This window comes from Lactuca sativa, chromosome 3 (assembly GCF_002870075.4).
Source record: "Lactuca sativa cultivar Salinas chromosome 3, Lsat_Salinas_v11, whole genome shotgun sequence".
Classification (NCBI taxonomy): domain Eukaryota; kingdom Viridiplantae; phylum Streptophyta; class Magnoliopsida; order Asterales; family Asteraceae; genus Lactuca; species Lactuca sativa.
In genome coordinates this window covers 28,484,682-28,502,186 of record NC_056625.2, presented here as the reverse complement: position 1 = coordinate 28,502,186, position 17,505 = coordinate 28,484,682, and the positions used below count along the sequence as shown (strand labels likewise).

The following is a 17,505-nucleotide window of genomic DNA, read 5'->3' as shown; positions in this document are numbered from 1 at the left end:
CCCGCGTTCCACGCAGAGCTTACGCAGGTGTTGTTCCCACTCACGAAGAGAGGGTGAGAGAGACGTAAATCACTAAATCTAACAACACACCACAAGATACGGTGCATAATTTTTGGTTTCAATTTCAACAGCGGTTAAAAATTAGTCATGAATCGCCGCGAAGATACGAATCCTTTTGATGAAGAAGTCAATCCATTCTCGGTAATTACTGATTTCACGCACTCATTATTGTTAGATCTGCCATTATTTTAGCTTGTTGAGTAGTTTTTTGAAGAAAATTCGGTTTAATTTAAGGTTGGCTTTCTATTTGAGGATAATGTGCGTATATGCGCAGTGTTTAGGGTTGTACATGTATTTTGCATGTAATTTGTGTAATTTTGCCGTAGATCTGAGGTAGTTGATGCTGAAATGTTGATAATTGTGTGGAGAACTGCAATGTGTCCTATTGGTTCGTTATTTTGCAGAAAATAAATAGAGAGTTAATTCGAAATAGAAAAGCGTTCTTTAGGCAGCTAACATGGACCTTCTCATGAACACTAGACTGATTTCAGTCACTTATGCCCCCAAATTCTGTAGCGAGATCCTAATTCATTCCAAGAAACAGAGATTTGATTTGGTTTTTAAGGTCGTAGGAGTTGTATTTCGATTCTATTACTTTTGGACGAACTTATGGAGGTGGAACTACTTTCAAATTAGAACATGATACTCCTCTCCACAGAAAATGCAAGATGACTTGTGCACCATATTAAAATTACTAATGTTATGTAATAAAATGATTACTAAGCGGGGAAATATGAAAGTAGTTTAAAAACCAAACCTAACATAAAATGCTACATTTTGTGGGAAAAAGCAAAATGGAAGGTGTTGCATTTTTGGTATGAAGGATGCTTAAAAAACTATAAATCATGTAGGTTGTAATTTTTGTAACAAGATCTCATTAATATTCTGTTGCCACATTTAACAAGGCAAAATACATCTCATTTGTCGAATGGAGTAATAGACTAGCATAGATGCAACAGATAAAGGTTCTGATTTTTGTCATTCTCTTGAGTTTTTGTTTTGTAAAATAATATTAAAATTACCAAAACAGAGCAAGATGCTTCTTGTTTGTTTATATTTTATATTATGAATACGAAAATTATATTTTTCTTAGGCAAGTTCACCCAATTTCTTTTAATGGTATCGGATAGCTGATTTTTGAATGTGTAGGCTCAAATTTCATTATTTTATTGTCGTGTAACATAACATAGACATTAGACAAGCACCAATGCATAGACCTGGCAATGGGGCGGGTATGGAGCGAATCGACCTTGATCCAAACCCGTTTAACAAATTTCAAAATCCAATCCAAACCCGCTCCGTAACCCGGAGGGTTTTGAATAATCAAACCCATACCCTTATCCAATGAATCAACAGACATCCAAACCCGCCCGATAACCCGTAGGTTTTTTGAATAATCAATCAACAAATGTTTATTTAGAAAATGCATTACATACTCGAGGACTTTCGATTGGAATTAAATTCTCTATTGTAGTAACTTCCGATTGATTTTTGAATGTCGAAGGCGGTGATGGAGAATAGCAATTGCAAACTTTCTTCCGCTTGATAATGACTTTATTGATTTATAAATGATATTAGTGACGGCTTGATGAAATATTAATGAAATGATACCATTATTATTGTTAATAGACCATCTAGAAATTGACTTCTCAAGTCCTATGTAAAAATATTTTGGCCTTTGGCTTTTTCCCTTTGGACTTTCGATTAAATTTAAAATTAAACTTTAGACATGATAAAATATAATTTATATTTCTAAAATTTATACGGGACGGGGTATAAATGGATCAGATCGGTGATGATCCATACCCGACCCTTTTAATAAAAGGGTTAGCAGTACGGATCGTTAACGGGTAAACGGATCAAAAACTATGCTCCAAACCCATATAATTCTTAAGGGTTTGGATCGGATCAGGGTCAAAACCCGCTCCATTTCCAGGCCTACCAGTGCATTAACCTTTATTCAAGCATCTTTGTTCCCAAATGTGAATATGCATTTTGAGTTTTGCTATCAATTGGGTTAGTTTTGATTCGAATATGTTGTCACAAGCATATAATTATGTTAACACAATATGTTTATATTCTTTTAAATCTAAACAAGTCTATGTCTTGTGTGGGATATTAGACTTGTTTGACCATAAAAATCTAAACAATCGTCTAGTTCTTGTATTCAAGGAGTACTACTTTTTTTATACATTACAGTTTTGAAATATTGATGTTTTAGAGTTTCATACACACAAATATTCAGGTTTTATAGTTTACTTCTGTTTGTCATTCCCATTATTCCTCTCATTCTGATCCTTGTTAGGCAATTATGGTGATAAGATGTCTGTATTTAATATTTATGTAAACTACCAGATAGAAAAGGTAGCAGATACTCAGCAGTCAATGTTAAAATTTAAGCCACAACCACCCAAATCTTACGTAAAATTGGTTGTATCAGAAAGACTTAAAAAATGGAAATTTCCCAAAATAGTTTATAGAAACCACCTGCAAACTTAAAAAAAAAAAAAAAAAAAAAAAACCTTTAGATGCAAAAACGGGTTAGGTAAGTATTATTTTCCCTCTGAAACAATCTTATAAATATTACAAGACTCAAGAATAATGATAAAGTAGTTAAATAATCAGCAATTCTTAAGTTGTTGAACTGGCTATTGTTTAGTAATAGTTATAACAGTTATTAGAAAAGCAAAAGCTAATGTTATATTATTTAGTGGATGTGACATTAGAAATTCTCAATTTTGAATTTTGAATTTTGATTTGGTTTTATAGTGTTGTTATTTTTATGGGTTTGATTGCAGAAAGGTGGTGGTGCAGGTGCTCCAGCATCAAAATCCCGTATCCCTCAAATGGTTGCTAGTAGCCTTGGTTTTGGTCAAAAACATGACGCAACTGTGGACATACCATTGGATTCAGTGAATGTAATGATTAGTAATTAGTAATTTCTGGATGCTTAGTATTAAATATTAATTAAGCCATGTCATGTTACAGGATCCAAAGAAAAAAGAGAATGAACTTTCTAATTGGGAAGCAGACTTGAAAAGAAGGGAAAGGGTAGGTGTTTGAGTTTTTATGTTTTTTTATTAATTGTATTTAATTCCTATGCAACCAGCTGAGGCGACATGAAATTATGTATTTTTGTGCATCACACAACACAGGACATCAAGCGAAGAGAAGAAGCTGTTGCTGGTGGTTAGTAATAGTATTACTATTTAGTATGATATAAATATTGGGAATAATAAGAGTGAATGTGGTTAGTAATAGTAATAGCTTTTCCTTATTGATGGTATATGAAAAAACAGCTGGCATCCCGACAGCTGATGATAGAAACTGGCCTCCATTTTTTCCAATAATTCATCATGATATAAGCAATGAGATACCAGTTCATGCTCAAAAGTTGCAGTATTTGGCTTTTGCAAGTTGGTTAGGGATAGTTCTGTGCCTTACATTTAATGTTGTAGCCGTGACTGTCTGTTGGATCAAAGGCGGTGGTAAGTTCATTTTATCATCTACATACTACTTTTCTTTTACTATTATTATTATTTTGTCATCTACTACTACTACTACTACTTCAAACTTCAAACTTCAAAGTCCAAACCAAAATTATAAAATTATATATACAGGTGTGAAGATATTTTTCCTTGCAACAATTTATGCTCTTCTTGGAGTACCTCTTTCCTATGTTCTATGGTACAGGCCACTCTATCGTGCAATGAGGTGGGTATACATTATCTCTAGTCTTGGCTAAAACCATTATAAAAAATGGTTCTAAATTAATGTTTTTGTTTCATCATGTGTTGACAGGACTGACAGTGCTTTGAAATTTAGTTGGTTTTTCTTGTTCTACCTGGTAAGTTATGCTAGTTAATGTAGAAGAAGCATTTGCTGATGTTTCTTTCTCAATTTGAAAATTTGTTTTAATTTTGCAGCTTCACCTTGGGTTTTGTATATTTGCTGCTATTGCTCCTCCAATCGTCTTTCATGGGAAGTCATTAACGTAAGTTATCCTCTTATCTTCACTGCAGTGTATAGTTTTAGAATAAAACGATGTCTTGATTTTTTTTTTTAAATCTAATTGTTGTCTCTCTTTTTTTTTTTTAAATCACCAGGGGCATTCTTGCTGCTGTTGACGTTTTCTCTGACCATGCATTAGTGGGGGTCAGTGCTAAATATTGCAAGTTACAATCACTGTTGATAAATTGTTAGCAAAAATAATCACCAGGTTTTTATTCTTCTTCTGTTGTTGCAGATTTTCTATTTAGTAGGATTTGGGTTATTTTGCTTGGAATCACTTCTAAGTTTCTGGGTGCTTCAGGTTAGATTTAAAAACTTTTATTCTGTTTTAACTTCTAAATCAGGAGGATGTCTTGTTTTGTATATATAATAATATATAGTCCCTCATGCTTTTTTTATGTTTCTGCAGAAAGTTTACATGTTTTTCCGTGGGAACAAGTGAGATGAGATGAGATGTTTTTTTTTTCAAAAGAGAAGATCAATACAAGATTGCTGATGTGTGTTCGTATATTGTTAGTTGGAGTGAGTTACTACTTTACTAGTTAGAATATGAATATGATTTGTGCTGTTAGCAGGGTTTTGTGCTTATGCTTTTCTTTTGGCAGTTTATCAAGTTTTTCTTTTCTTTTACTTTTTATTTTTTTTTGTGAAAAAGCTAATAATTCCAAGGATCTTTATGAAAAATAAAATGGTCGTATATACTTGTCATTTCTACCATATCATAGCGCATTGCTACATTTACATAGCTAAATATGATATAAAATTGTAAATTTATCATATTACATGGTTATAAAAATATTTTATATGGGCTGCCAAAACTATATAAATAGATTGCAGCATTCTTTACAATGAATCATTTCTAAAAAGACAAACTAAAGAATAATAAAACTTATATTCCTCTTGGGGCGTTAGACAAGAGAAACAAAGGACAAAATGCAAATACAAAGCTGATCAAAACTGAATCATCATATCCTTTTTGTCTCCACAATTTGAAACTTTTGGTTTGATATGTATGTAACCTAATAAACAAACATATCTAGTGTACCCCAGGCCAAAACTAAAATAATAATCAACTCAGTTTTAATAAAACTCTATCATGTTATGGTGTTTCTGAAGAGTTGTCACATGCCCTTCATCCTTAATCACCAAAAGGAAATTCTTTAACAACATATAAATCTCATCAGACCGAGTATTACCTTTGTCCGCAGCCCCAAAAACAAAGGTCTCATTATTCACCTCGATCCAACTATAACCAGGCACTTTCTCAACTCCTCTATCTTTCATCATACTTCGCGTCTTATTAACACCTTCCCATTTCCCAGCATCCGCTTGCACATTCGCCAACAACACATAATACCCCGAATTCCCAGGATCCATCTCAAAAAGATGTCTTGAAGCCATTTCCGCCAACTCAACATCCCCATGGACACGACAAGCACCAAGCAAACTCCCCCAAACACCCGCATCCGGATCAAAAGGCATCCCCTTTATCGCCTCAAAAGCTTCACTCAATCGACCCGCCCGCCCATACATATCGATAATACACGCGTAATGCTCCTTCCCAGGGGTAATTCCGTAATCTTCCGTCATGGACTTAAAGTAACGGAAACCATCATCAACCAAACCGGAATGATCACATGCGGAAATTACCGCAAGAAACGTGACATGGTCCGGAAGGAATCCGGATTCTTCCATCTGGCGGAAAAGAGAAACACATTCTTGAAGACGACCGTGGTTTCCATAAGCAGAAATAATACTATTCCACGACACTTCGCTCTTCTTTTCCATTATGTCGAAAACAGTCCTTGCTGTTTCCAAGTTTCCACATTTAGCATACATATCGATTAGCGCACTCTCCGCGTAAAGATCGGTTTTCAACACACCTCTTGTCATGAACCCATGGACTGCTTTCCCATAACTAAGCAACGGTATGTTTGCACAAGCGGAAAGAACAGCCGATATGGTCACCGAATCATATTTGGAACCCATTTCACGGAAAAGATCAATAGCTTTTTCTGGTTCTCCATTCTGGCAGAAACTAGTAATCATAGAGTTCCAACAAACAGGATCTTTCTCAGACATTCTTACAAAAACTTCATGTGCTAAATCAATCCTTCCACATTTCGCATACATATCTATAACTGCTGTTCCCACATGACACCTTTCGACCCCGTTTTTTACAATTTGACCATGTAACTCCTTGCCCGATTTTAAAGCGGCTAAACCAGCACAAGCTGGTAAGGTGCTCGAGAGTGTGACAGGATTCGGTTTCATTTTGTGGTTAATCAGCCATCTAAACATCTCCAATGCATCAAAATTCATCCCATTAAGCACATAACCAGATATCATGGCTGTGCATATCACAATATCTATACCGGGAGTATAAGTGAAAACATTTTTTGCCATTTCGACTTTCCTACATTTGAAGTACATATCAATAAGTGTATTCTTCAAGAAAACATCCAAATGTACATTATGTCTGAAAATATAACAATGGATCTCTTTACCATGGTCTATAGCAGTTGACTCGGTTATACATGGAAGGAAGCTAGCCAAAGTTACAGTATCTGGTTTCATGCCTATAGATATCATTTCACAAAACAAACTAAAAGCTTCATTCATAAGTCCATTTTGTACATACCCACCGATTATCACATTCCATGTAACCGATCCAGCTTCTTGTATGCTATCGAATAACTCTCGGGCATCAAACAGTCTTTGGCACTTTGTGTATACGCCAATTAATGTGTTGAGCACTTGAGGATCCAAAACAAATCCACACTTAGTAAGAAGCCCGTGAAGTTGAGTGCCAAGTTTAATATTTGCATCAGAGGCACATGCAGAGAGGACACACGCATAGGTCACTGAGCCTGGTCGAACATTGGAACTCCTCATTTGGTTAAAGAGTAAGAGAACATGTTTGGGATCCCCGTGTTTCAAGTAACCATTAAGAATAACGTTCCATAATACATCATCTCTCTGAGGCAATTTATCGAACAGGTCTTGTGCGTCATTAATGCAGCCGTTTTCCGCATAGAGTTTGATTAAGGAACTACCTACGTAAACATCCGTCTCAAAACCCATCATTTGAATCGTCTTATGAATGGATTTAGCCAAACGGATTGCTCCCAAACGACCACATGCCTTTATCACGTATGGAAAAGTATACTTATCTGGACAAGTTTCGTGTCCTAACATCTTGAAATAAACTAAGATTGCATAGTCGAAACACCCCATCATGGTGAACCCTCTAATCATCCAATTCCATGGCGATGCGTAGAAGAGATCAAGTTGATGAAAAATTGTCTTAGCATCATTGTATTTCCCACAAAGTATATACATCCCAAGTAATCTTGAACCCAGAAGACCCACATGGTTGATTCCGTTGACGATTATCTGGGCATGAAGTTGTTGGCCTTGTTGAACGACTTGAGGACCAGGATTAGGGGTTGAACAAGATTGCAAGACTGATGCGAGTTTGGATATTAAATCTTCCTTCGTATTCGGGAAAAACTCAATAGATGTATTTGTGTTTATTGATGATGCTATTTGGGAAAATCTCCTGTGGAATGAGAAGAGGTTCTTTTGGTACATTCTATAAAGTTAATTCCTCATTACTCATATCCCATGTTGAAAAGCTATGCCTATGCCAAGTCCATAACTAGTAGTATTTGTTTTCATTTCGAAACAGTTTAAAATCGTCCAACTGGGATGAAGCTTCAGAGCAAGGATCAGCTCTGTTTTGAACTACAGCAAACCAGGAAGGGAAAAGACTGTTGTAGGTCAATGTTGAAGTTTATATCTATCTGCAATTAAAATAGCTCAAAGGTAAACGAACTTAAATGTGGAATATATCCTCTAAGCGAAAGGAGTTGAGGGTCTTCAACATAATGTAACAACTATTATAAGATTAATTGTACATTGTTGAACACTAATCTCACGACAACAGTAGAAATTAGCCGATAACATGATAATCGATAGATTACTCTGCTTGTTTGTAAGGAGAACAATTTACAAGTTTGCCATCTAGCACAAGAAAAAACTCGAATAAACAAGAACAAAAGGATGAAGTCTCCTTACCTTGGTTACGTGCGGCAAACCAGACATCCAAATTTCCAGAAACAAAAACAAAATAGACAGATTGGTTGAATACGTTAGTGTAACTAGTTCATAAATAGAGAACACTCTTTAGGGTTCAAATATCCCGAATCAATTGAGACTTTATCATTTTTTTAGGTCTTTGTAGACTCTAGTGTAGGTAGTTACGATTAAAAAACACAATCTAGGGTTTAGGATTCACGCATAGAAGAAAGAACAGAAGAAAACTGGTTACCAGGTTGTTCGACAAAGATAAACGATCCTTGGTCGTGTGTTTGGATTTACCATTTCTGAAACGGGGCTAAAGGCGATAGGTAGTAACTGACCGGACATAACATGTTACCTAGATCATGTTACTCGATGGTACACTTCCAAAAAAATTAGTTAATGTAAAAAAAAAAAAAAATTATAAGTAAACAAACCCAAAAATTAATTACCTAATAAGTCAATTTCTTTTTAAAATATAAAGAAATTTATAAAAATAGCCATTTACACTAATGACATTACAAAAATAGCCAAAAAAAAATCGAAATTACAAAAATAGCCAACGATTTCGCAGATGGAGATGCCCCATCTGCGAAATGAGTTTCTCATCTGCGAAAGTACAAGCACCTAAAGCACAGCTGTGCTTTAGGTGCTTGTACTTTCGCAGATGAGAAGCTCCATTTGCGAAATGGAGTCTCATCTGCGAAATACCCTTGTTTTTGAGTATATAAACGTTTTTTTTTTTCTCCATTTTTCACCATTATCTACACAAAAACTCTCTCTATCTTTGGGCTTCTCTCGAAATTTTGGCTTAGTTTTTGAAGAAAATAGAGGATTATGTCAACAATCCCGCAAATATGGTTAGATTTTAACTCTTTTAATGTTTAAAGTTATTTTTTATTTTATCATTTGTTGTATTATTTAGTGTTAAAAAAGGGTAATTTTATTGTGTTTGATAGTTTTAATATTTCTTTAGTATACTTGAAGTTTAAATACTATTTTGTTAGTCTTTGTTTGAATGTACAAGTAGAGACTGCGTAGATAATGTTTACAATTTGTTATTTTAGTTGTTTGTTTAGTTGTTGTATAACCTGAAAACTTGTATATTCTTATCATATAATTGTTTATATAAAGTGAAAATAGTTAAATTATAGTATGTGCAAAATAGTCGTTTGTATATATATTTGTCGTATAAGTATAACATTTGTATAAGTTGAAAATTTGTCGTATATATATTGTTAGAAATTGTTTGTGTTTGTCGTATAAGTTGAAAATTTGTATAAAGCTGTTGTCGTATAACTTGCGAAATTGTTAATTTGGTTGTCGTTTTATTTGAAAAATTGTTTGTTTATATGGTTATAAAATGTTAGTTTTAATTAGAAAGATAAAAATTGTTTATATATTTGTCGTTTAAGTTGAAAATTTGTTTAATAAAATGTTTTTATAATTATGTATGATATTGTTTTTTTATCGTAAATATATTTGTTGTATAACTTGGAAAATTGTTTATATATGTGTATGTTATTGTTTTTTATCGGAAATATATATATATTAGTAATTAAGAAATTGTATTTGCATTACTAATTGTTTATGTACTTATTGCAGTTCGTAATCATATATTTTAAAAACAAAATATTTTTTAGTTATCTAATTTGTTTTTGTGTTTTTTTTTTTTTTTTTGCAGCATGATTTAAGTTTTATCAATACGAAAGTCTTTGCGAACTTAAAAGGCTCAGGCGGTAACATATGGGAAGTATTTGAAGTTTTAGATGATGTCAGACGTGCCATTTTCAGAGATACTGTCTTTGGTTATTTTATTGATGTCCATCGTTTACAAGGGGACGCATTATTGTTTCATAAAATGTTCCTTCATCAGATCCGGCCAGACCTTGTTTTATCTCCAGATGGAATAAAACGATTATATTTTCAAGTAGGCAATACGAAAATGGTTTATGGGCCGGAAGAGTTTTGTTTGATTACCGGCTTCAATTTTGGGGAGTATCCAAAAAACATTGGGAGAAAAGGGTTGGGAAAATTATTAAGCAGTAAAAAAAGATGTTTATTGCGTGAACGGCTATTTCCGGACCATACTAATAGTTCGGTGAAAATCGGCGACCTGAAACGTTTAATTTTAAATCGAACATTCCTAGCACTTGACGACGTTGATGCAGTTAGAATATGTTTGATATACATTTTGTGTGAAGGTTTTTTGGGTAAAGAAGTTAATGATCGGGTGCCACAAGATTGGTTTTTTTTGGCTCAGAATTTGGATCTCTGGAACAGGTATATTTTGTTTACGTTAAAAGTTCTATTTTATTACAGTTATAATTTATATAATAATCATTTTTGTTTTTTTGTTTTGTTAGCTTCGCTTGGGGTAGCTATCTCTGGGATTTTACTTATGTTGACCTTGAGGATACATGGAATAATTATTTATCACTTTCTGAGCGTGGTCAAACTTTAAAGTACTCCGTCTCAGGATTTACGGCTCCAATAAGGGTATAAAAATTTTCTTATATTTAAATTGTTTTATTGTTATGTTTTTTATTTTAATTTTAACTTTTATTACTGTAATTGTAAAAAATTATAGATATGGATATATGAGATGATTCCGACTGTTCGTGCATGTGGATTTGCATCGAGAAAAAATAAAGACTTGCCTCAGATGAAACGATGGAGTGGAACAAAAAAATTGAAATGGGTTGACGTGAACAAGATTTGGTCAAAGATGCAGGTTTAAAAATATTTCGTTTATTATTAATAAACTTGATTATTATACTTTTATATGTATTTTTAATATGTTTAATTTTTTAGGAGGGGCAACCACCAAGACAAAACATGTTACCGGGTGATGGTGAGATGACATCTTGTTATTATATGTCATTTCAAGAGTATGTATATGGTGAAGGGAAAGCAGTTCCATCCCCAGTACGGGACCATTTTAGGAGACAAGACGAATCTTCGTCTAGTATGTCGTCCAGTGGTCGCTCTCATGGTAGAGGTCGGGGCAGTGGGAAACACAACCTAGACAAGGTGTACGTTTCGCATAATTACATGCTCGATTGAACCATGTCACTTCTTCCTTTACATCCATCCACTTAGTAACAACATCTGATTTTTCTCTTTTTTGTCCTTCTCCCATCTCATGGTTAAACAAAGATGTTATGCGACTCCATTCATCACCAATTAGGCAACGCGGGGGAGAAAGTAACGATACACCATCCTTAACACTTAGCCAGCATCGTGTTAGAACTAACACCTCGTTTGTCGTCCATGGCCTTTCATAATTAGAACCAGGTACTTCATTCGAAGAACTTGTTGTGTGACATCCCCAAAATCACGGCCAGAAAAGACCGATTTTTGTTTATGCTTTATAAAAATCAGAGTACTTCATTTTATAAAAATGTTGCGGAATTTGTTCCCAGAAAAACACGATAAATACGTTATTAAAACATTTTCGAAGAAACGTATTTATTTCATTTTAAAACGTTTGGGATGTCATTGTTAATACAGAAACATAAGCATAAACAGAACTTACAATTATTTACACTAGTGATCTACATCTCTTTAAATCTCTCAGTGTAATGTCACTTCATATCGTCACCTGTGATGTAAATAAACTGAGTGGGTCAGGTTGGGAAACCTGGTGAGTACATAGGGTTTTCAACCCACAATAATATAGTTATTATGTTTAAACAATCAAACAATCAACCCAATTACCCATCCCCGTTATCTTCTTTTAGTCTTCCCTAAAGATATTATCTCAAGGGTCATCTCTTATATCATATTTACTTTTCATCTCCTTACATCGTATTTCCTTATATGATTGTTCTTACGAACTTTACCTAAGGATCATCGCCTACATTGCATAGACAATACTAATCCGGGGATTACTCCCTCAATATGTGTCTAGCAAGAGTTAGGGTATCATCGCATGATTACGCAGCCACAACATCGCCTGGACTTGTAAATCATGATAAGGGTTAGTCTATCATCGCATGAATACGTAGCCACAACATCGCCTGGACTCGTACTTCATAATAAGGGTTAGACTATCATCGCATGAATACGTAGTTACAACATCGCCTGAACTCGTAATTCATCACCTACAGGTTGCTAGCCTGCTGGTGTTTCCACGGGGTTGTCTATAATAGTCCGTGGTCGCCATCTATACTCTGGTAGATGACTACATCTCCAAATTGTCGGACAAGGTTGTAGTATCCTACATCACCAATTCATAGTCACCTATCTATCATCACCTATCTCTCATTATTTTATTTCATCACTCACCAACTATTTCATCTACCCATGTTTTATCCCAACATATTTGTAGATATAAAATAAATATACAGTTTAAATCATTTAAAACATGTATAAATCATTCATCCAGCATAGACAACAAGTATTCAAACAATATGCACACATAGCACGTAATTTATATTAAAATACTTCATATCTATGTGTAAGATGAAAGTAACTATGCACTCACCTGAGTAGGTGGTGACTCAGCACTCGGACAGCGCTTCGATACTCTCAAAACGATATTCCTTTGATAAAACCTAGTATCGATACCACTAGGGTTTAGTTTAACGATAACCGCGACAAATTAATTAGTCCGAGTATTATTAAGCGTTAATAATACTCGATATAACTCATAATAATAGCCCAAATAATTATTTTAAGGACCTAATAACATTCCTATAATTATTTGAAAGCTATATTAAAAATTGCGTAAGCGTAGCACACTTACAGCGAATTTTTTATTAAAAACCGGGCTTCGCTGGAGCAGCGTTTCCGAGCCGAAAGCTTTTCTTCTCGGAGCCGTCGGGCGCTCCGGGGCTTTCTTCTCGTGATAGGGAGGTTCCCTAGACTTGGGAGGGGTTTAGGGAGGCTAGAGAGAAGTTAGAGAGAGAAAGAAAGGCTTATGGTGTGAAGAAAATATGAGGAGTTCACCCTTGTATTTATAGGAAGTGTATAGTAAAGTAGTCTCCAAGCTTCGTCCGTAACTTTTGCATACGAGCTCCGTTTTTGTCTGTCTTTTTACTGTTGAGTTCCTATTAATGAGATCTTCAACTTTCATTTAGACCTCGTTGGCTAATTCTCATTCTATCTCGGATTTACAAAACCGTATCAAATTCGCCGCGCTTGAAAAGTAGGGACTAAGCTTCGTCCATAACTTTCGCATACGAGCTCCATTTTTGTCTGTCTTTTTACCGTTGAGTTCCTATTAATGAGATCTTCAACTCTCATTTAGACCTCGTTGGCTAATTCTCATTCTATCTCGTATTTACAAAACTGTATCAAATTCGCCGCGCTCGAAAAGTAGGGACTAAGCTTCGTCCATAACTTTTGCATACGAGCTCTATTATCGACGTTCTTTATATCCACGCGTTGGTATTTACGAGTACTACAACTTTCATTTAGATCCCGTTGGCTAAAAATCGACCGATCTAAAATTCAGATTTCGGGCTGTGCACTGCTATGCTAAATCTTAGAAAAATCATAACTTCCTCATACGAAGTCAGATTTGGGCGTTTTTTTTTATCGATGTTCTTAGTTTAACATATTCTACGACTTTTGTTTAGATCGCTAAGGCTAAATCTCGCTCTATCGTAAATTCACTATTTACGCTTCTCGGTATCGTGCCGGTTCCGTCGCGAAACTTCAACGGGTCATAACTTCTTCTTTATAACTCGGTTTTCGGCGTTCTTTATATGTACGAAAACCTTGTAACATACTCTACAACTTGATTAAGATTATTTATTCTAAATAATCTTTTGTCGAAAAGTCGTTTTCGACCCCTATTGCCTCTAATTTGACTAGCCCAGATTTGCGGGCGTTACATGCTGCATTCGACGACATTTCTAATAATGGGAGTTCGTTTCGTTTAGGTGATTTTGGTGTTTGGTTTTTAGATCTTAAACATCTATTTATATAAATAAATAGACTATGAATTAATACTTTGACTACGAAATGGTTATATTTGGACTACGATTTTCAGCTTTAAGCAGTGTTTTGTCTTGTCAAACTGTCATTTATCTCTTGTCACTTAAGGGTCCCACTGCGATGTGCAGGTTACTACAGTGACTTGTCATTACTGTCTAGTCATTTCAAAGTTGGACTTCTCATTACTGTCTAGTATGTATAAATACCACTTATAGCTCTAGTTTAACACAATATCAACTTTATTATAAGTTCCTCACACAAATTTGAAATTTGCTCATGCAACGAAGTAGATTGTTACTACTGTGATTCGGTAGACCTTTTTTTTACACCCTCTTCAGCCGGGCCATATATGTCACATGAAAATTTTGAAGAATTAAAGAAGGCTGAAGCACAACAAGAAGAGGACAAAGAGTCATCCTGACTTCTCACTCAACTTGCTAATGATATTGAATCGGAATGCAAACAAGCTCAAGAATGTATTGACCTCAATAAAAACAAAATCAAAGAGCATAAAGATTGGATAAAAAAGAGTAAGAAGGCAATCAAAACGACTGAAAAACGGCTTGCTGAGAAGGATGAGCAGTTGATACACATTATGGTAAAAAAGGATCGTTTCGAAGACAAAATGAGAATTGGGGATGACTATATAACAATGGAGAAAGAGAAGTACCCGTTGCAGTTCCCTGAGTTTAAAAATTAGTTACAAAGTTGTTGTAATATTATCATGAAACATATTAGGTTGCCAAAGGATCGTTTGTTGTTTTTTATTTAAATAACATGTTGTAACTGTTAAAAAAATCTGCAAACTATATTTTATAATATAAAGGCTTCATTCATTGTTATAATCAACAAACTTAACTAAAATATGAAAGCATAGCAATGTCTTGTAAGAGTTAATAAAAATATTACAATACATAATAAGTTAACAACTCGTCATTACTCTTAATTTCAAGGTTGTTTTATATCAAAATCAGCGTTATAGGTTTGTGAGCAACCCGCTGAACCACCAATATTATATGCCATTTCTGCAGTAGAAATTATGTGACCTGCTCTGCTACCGGACGCCCTTCCAGTACAATTATTTCTCGTGTGTCCTAGTTGACCACATGTAGGACACTCTTTTATAATTAGACCCTCGCCTTGGGATGGAATGTGGTCTGTGTTTCTTGGCCTGCCTGGCTGACGTTTATCCATTATAGGTGGCTTAACAATCATCATATCATCGGGGATCTCCCATTCGGATGGCTTCGGCAGAGGGTTTATTGATTCCTCATATGTTTTCCTCAGTGTTTCGGTAAGGTAAGCATTTAATGCAAACCTCGAGCAGTCTTGGTAATTGTTCACTGTTAAACATCTTATGACATGACCACAAGGTATCCCATCAAGTTGTCAATGCCTACATGTACATGTCATATGTTGAAAATCAACAATCACATTTTGTGCCCCCTTTTTGACCTCGCATTTCGTATTTGAGATCATGCGAACATCCCATTTGGTAAAAGTTTTCTTGTTTTCTTTTACAACTTCATCCGCCCAAGGGGTAAGTGTTGTTGTTGCTTCCGCTAAAAAAACAGCCAAAATGAAGAAGTTAAGATCAATAACATCAAAACTAATAAAACATTAATATTACAAATTTACTTAATACCTGCAAAGTTACGTCTTTGAAACCACCATTGTTGCATTGTAGCACGAAAAAAATCGATCAACATAAGTATTGGCACCTTACGTGCGTGTCTAGATAATGCATTTATAGACTCTGCACTGTTGGACGGCATAAGATTGTATCGGTTCCCTTTAAAATGTGCTCTTGACCAGGTTTCTGGATTTATACTTTTTAAGTACTCCCATACTGGTTCTTTTGTCTTTTTCATAACATCCATGGCAACATCAAAAGCATCAACTGTGTACTCCCTACACGCCTCCCAAAAAATTCCTTTAACCGTCTTACTCTTGCCGAATCTAGATACTATGTTGAAATACAAATGGACACCACATATTCCATGATGAGCGTGAGGAAAAATGTTGGCAACGGATGTTGCTATAGATGGAGACCTATCAGATATAATTGTAAGCTCCTGCATATTTCCTATGCAATCATGTAGTTTTTGAAAAAACCATGTCCAAGAATCGGTACACTCATTTTTGCATATACCATATGCAACCGGTAATATTTGGTTTTGTCCGTCCTTAGTAACTACAAGTAACATGGTACCTTTGAACTTGCCCTTTAGGTGAGCTCTATCTACTACTAGGGTCGGCTTACAAAAATTAACAAAAGCGCGTACCTACAATACATTATATATCTATTCAAATAAACCAAAATAAATATTAAAAAATTAAATTAGGATATGATAATACTAACCGAGCAACCGAGTGCGACGTACAAAAACTCAAAGCGATCATCAGCATCTGTTTTAATATGTGTGACAGTACTCGGATTATGTTTGGCCAAGTTGTGACAATACACCGGAAGTTTGGTAAAAGAATCCTCTTTCGTACCCCTTAACGACAACAATGCATATTGCTTCGCACGCCATGCCTGATGGTATGAGATATTGATATTCAATTGAGCATTCATATCATTAACAATTTCTTTTCCCCAATAAACTCTACTATAGTCTTCAGCCAAAACATCAGCAACATATTCACCCAAAACATATTTGTTTGCTTGTCGATGATTAGGTTGCAACAATGTTGAAGAACATGTGTGTACATCAACAAATTTATTCACTTGGAAAAGTCCATCAGAATTTTTAATTGCTTTTGCTCTTAGTAACCAAGAACAATTTTTCGAAACACACACAACTTCATACCTTGATTTGGTGGATCTACTTGTCCTCGTCTGGAAACCTTCTCGAAGACATTTTTTACCAATACACCGCTTTAAAAGTTCTTTGTTCTTAAATATACTCTCACATTGAATCTTTTGAAGATTCATGTCTACCATCTGTGTTGGGATATCTTCATTAATATCAACTGGCCATGCTGGTACAGGGGGCATACCGTGAAAAAGGTTATCGGGAAACTTAGCTTTAACTTCATCACCCAACTCATCTCTATCGGAATTGCTTTGTAGCTCAGTTATATCTAAACATACATCACCAACATCAACATAATGCCCGTAAACATGATTTTTTCATTTTTTTGACTTGAATTTTTTTTCTTTTTAGTTTTATCTACCACACGCCTATTCATAAGTTTAACTTCTTGTTTGGCAACATCATCACAACGACCACCCACATGATTAAGATATGTACCAACATCATCATCACCAACAGACTTGTAATTCTCGGGATCCACATAGTGAATAGGTGAATAACTAACATTAACATTTTCAGCAACACTGTGAAACTGAGGTACACTAGGAGTATTGAAAGTACCTATCGGATCGTTGCTCCCTTTATA

The 17,505-nt window shown here is 34.9% G+C and overlaps 3 protein-coding genes across 4 annotated transcripts; 2 read left to right on the top strand and 1 right to left on the bottom strand.

Annotated features, from left to right (window-relative positions):
- Positions 1-10: 10 nt before the first annotated feature.
- On the top strand, positions 11-4,788 carry LOC111898503 (secretory carrier-associated membrane protein 4). The gene is made up of 11 exons (XM_023894405.3): positions 11-201; positions 2,859-2,978; positions 3,049-3,111; positions 3,216-3,249; positions 3,360-3,548; positions 3,681-3,774; positions 3,862-3,907; positions 3,987-4,054; positions 4,167-4,215; positions 4,307-4,372; positions 4,481-4,788. Exons 1-11 carry the CDS (start codon positions 148-150, stop codon positions 4,511-4,513), a joined length of 816 nt encoding a protein of 271 aa, XP_023750173.1. The 5' UTR covers positions 11-147; the 3' UTR covers positions 4,514-4,788.
- Positions 4,491-8,533, bottom strand: LOC111898502 (pentatricopeptide repeat-containing protein At4g21300). 2 transcript variants are annotated; one of them, XM_023894401.3, is made up of 2 exons: positions 8,152-8,533; positions 4,491-7,877 (listed from the first exon to the last, which is right to left on the bottom strand). In XM_023894401.3, the coding sequence occupies exon 2, from the start codon at positions 7,663-7,665 to the stop codon at positions 5,152-5,154; it is 2,514 nt and encodes an 837-aa protein (XP_023750169.1). In that variant the 5' UTR covers positions 7,666-7,877; positions 8,152-8,533; the 3' UTR covers positions 4,491-5,151. The 2 variants fall into 2 exon arrangements, with proteins under 2 accessions (XP_023750169.1, XP_023750170.1); XM_023894402.3 differs by having other exon boundaries at positions 8,405-8,491.
- A 1,987-nt stretch (positions 8,534-10,520) lies between these two features.
- LOC128132996 (uncharacterized) lies at positions 10,521-11,234 on the top strand. The gene is made up of 2 exons (XM_052770016.1): positions 10,521-10,888; positions 10,969-11,234. The coding sequence occupies exons 1-2, from the start codon at positions 10,760-10,762 to the stop codon at positions 11,218-11,220; spliced, it is 381 nt and encodes a 126-aa protein (XP_052625976.1). The 5' UTR covers positions 10,521-10,759; the 3' UTR covers positions 11,221-11,234.
- The last annotated feature ends 6,271 nt before the right edge of the window (positions 11,235-17,505 follow it).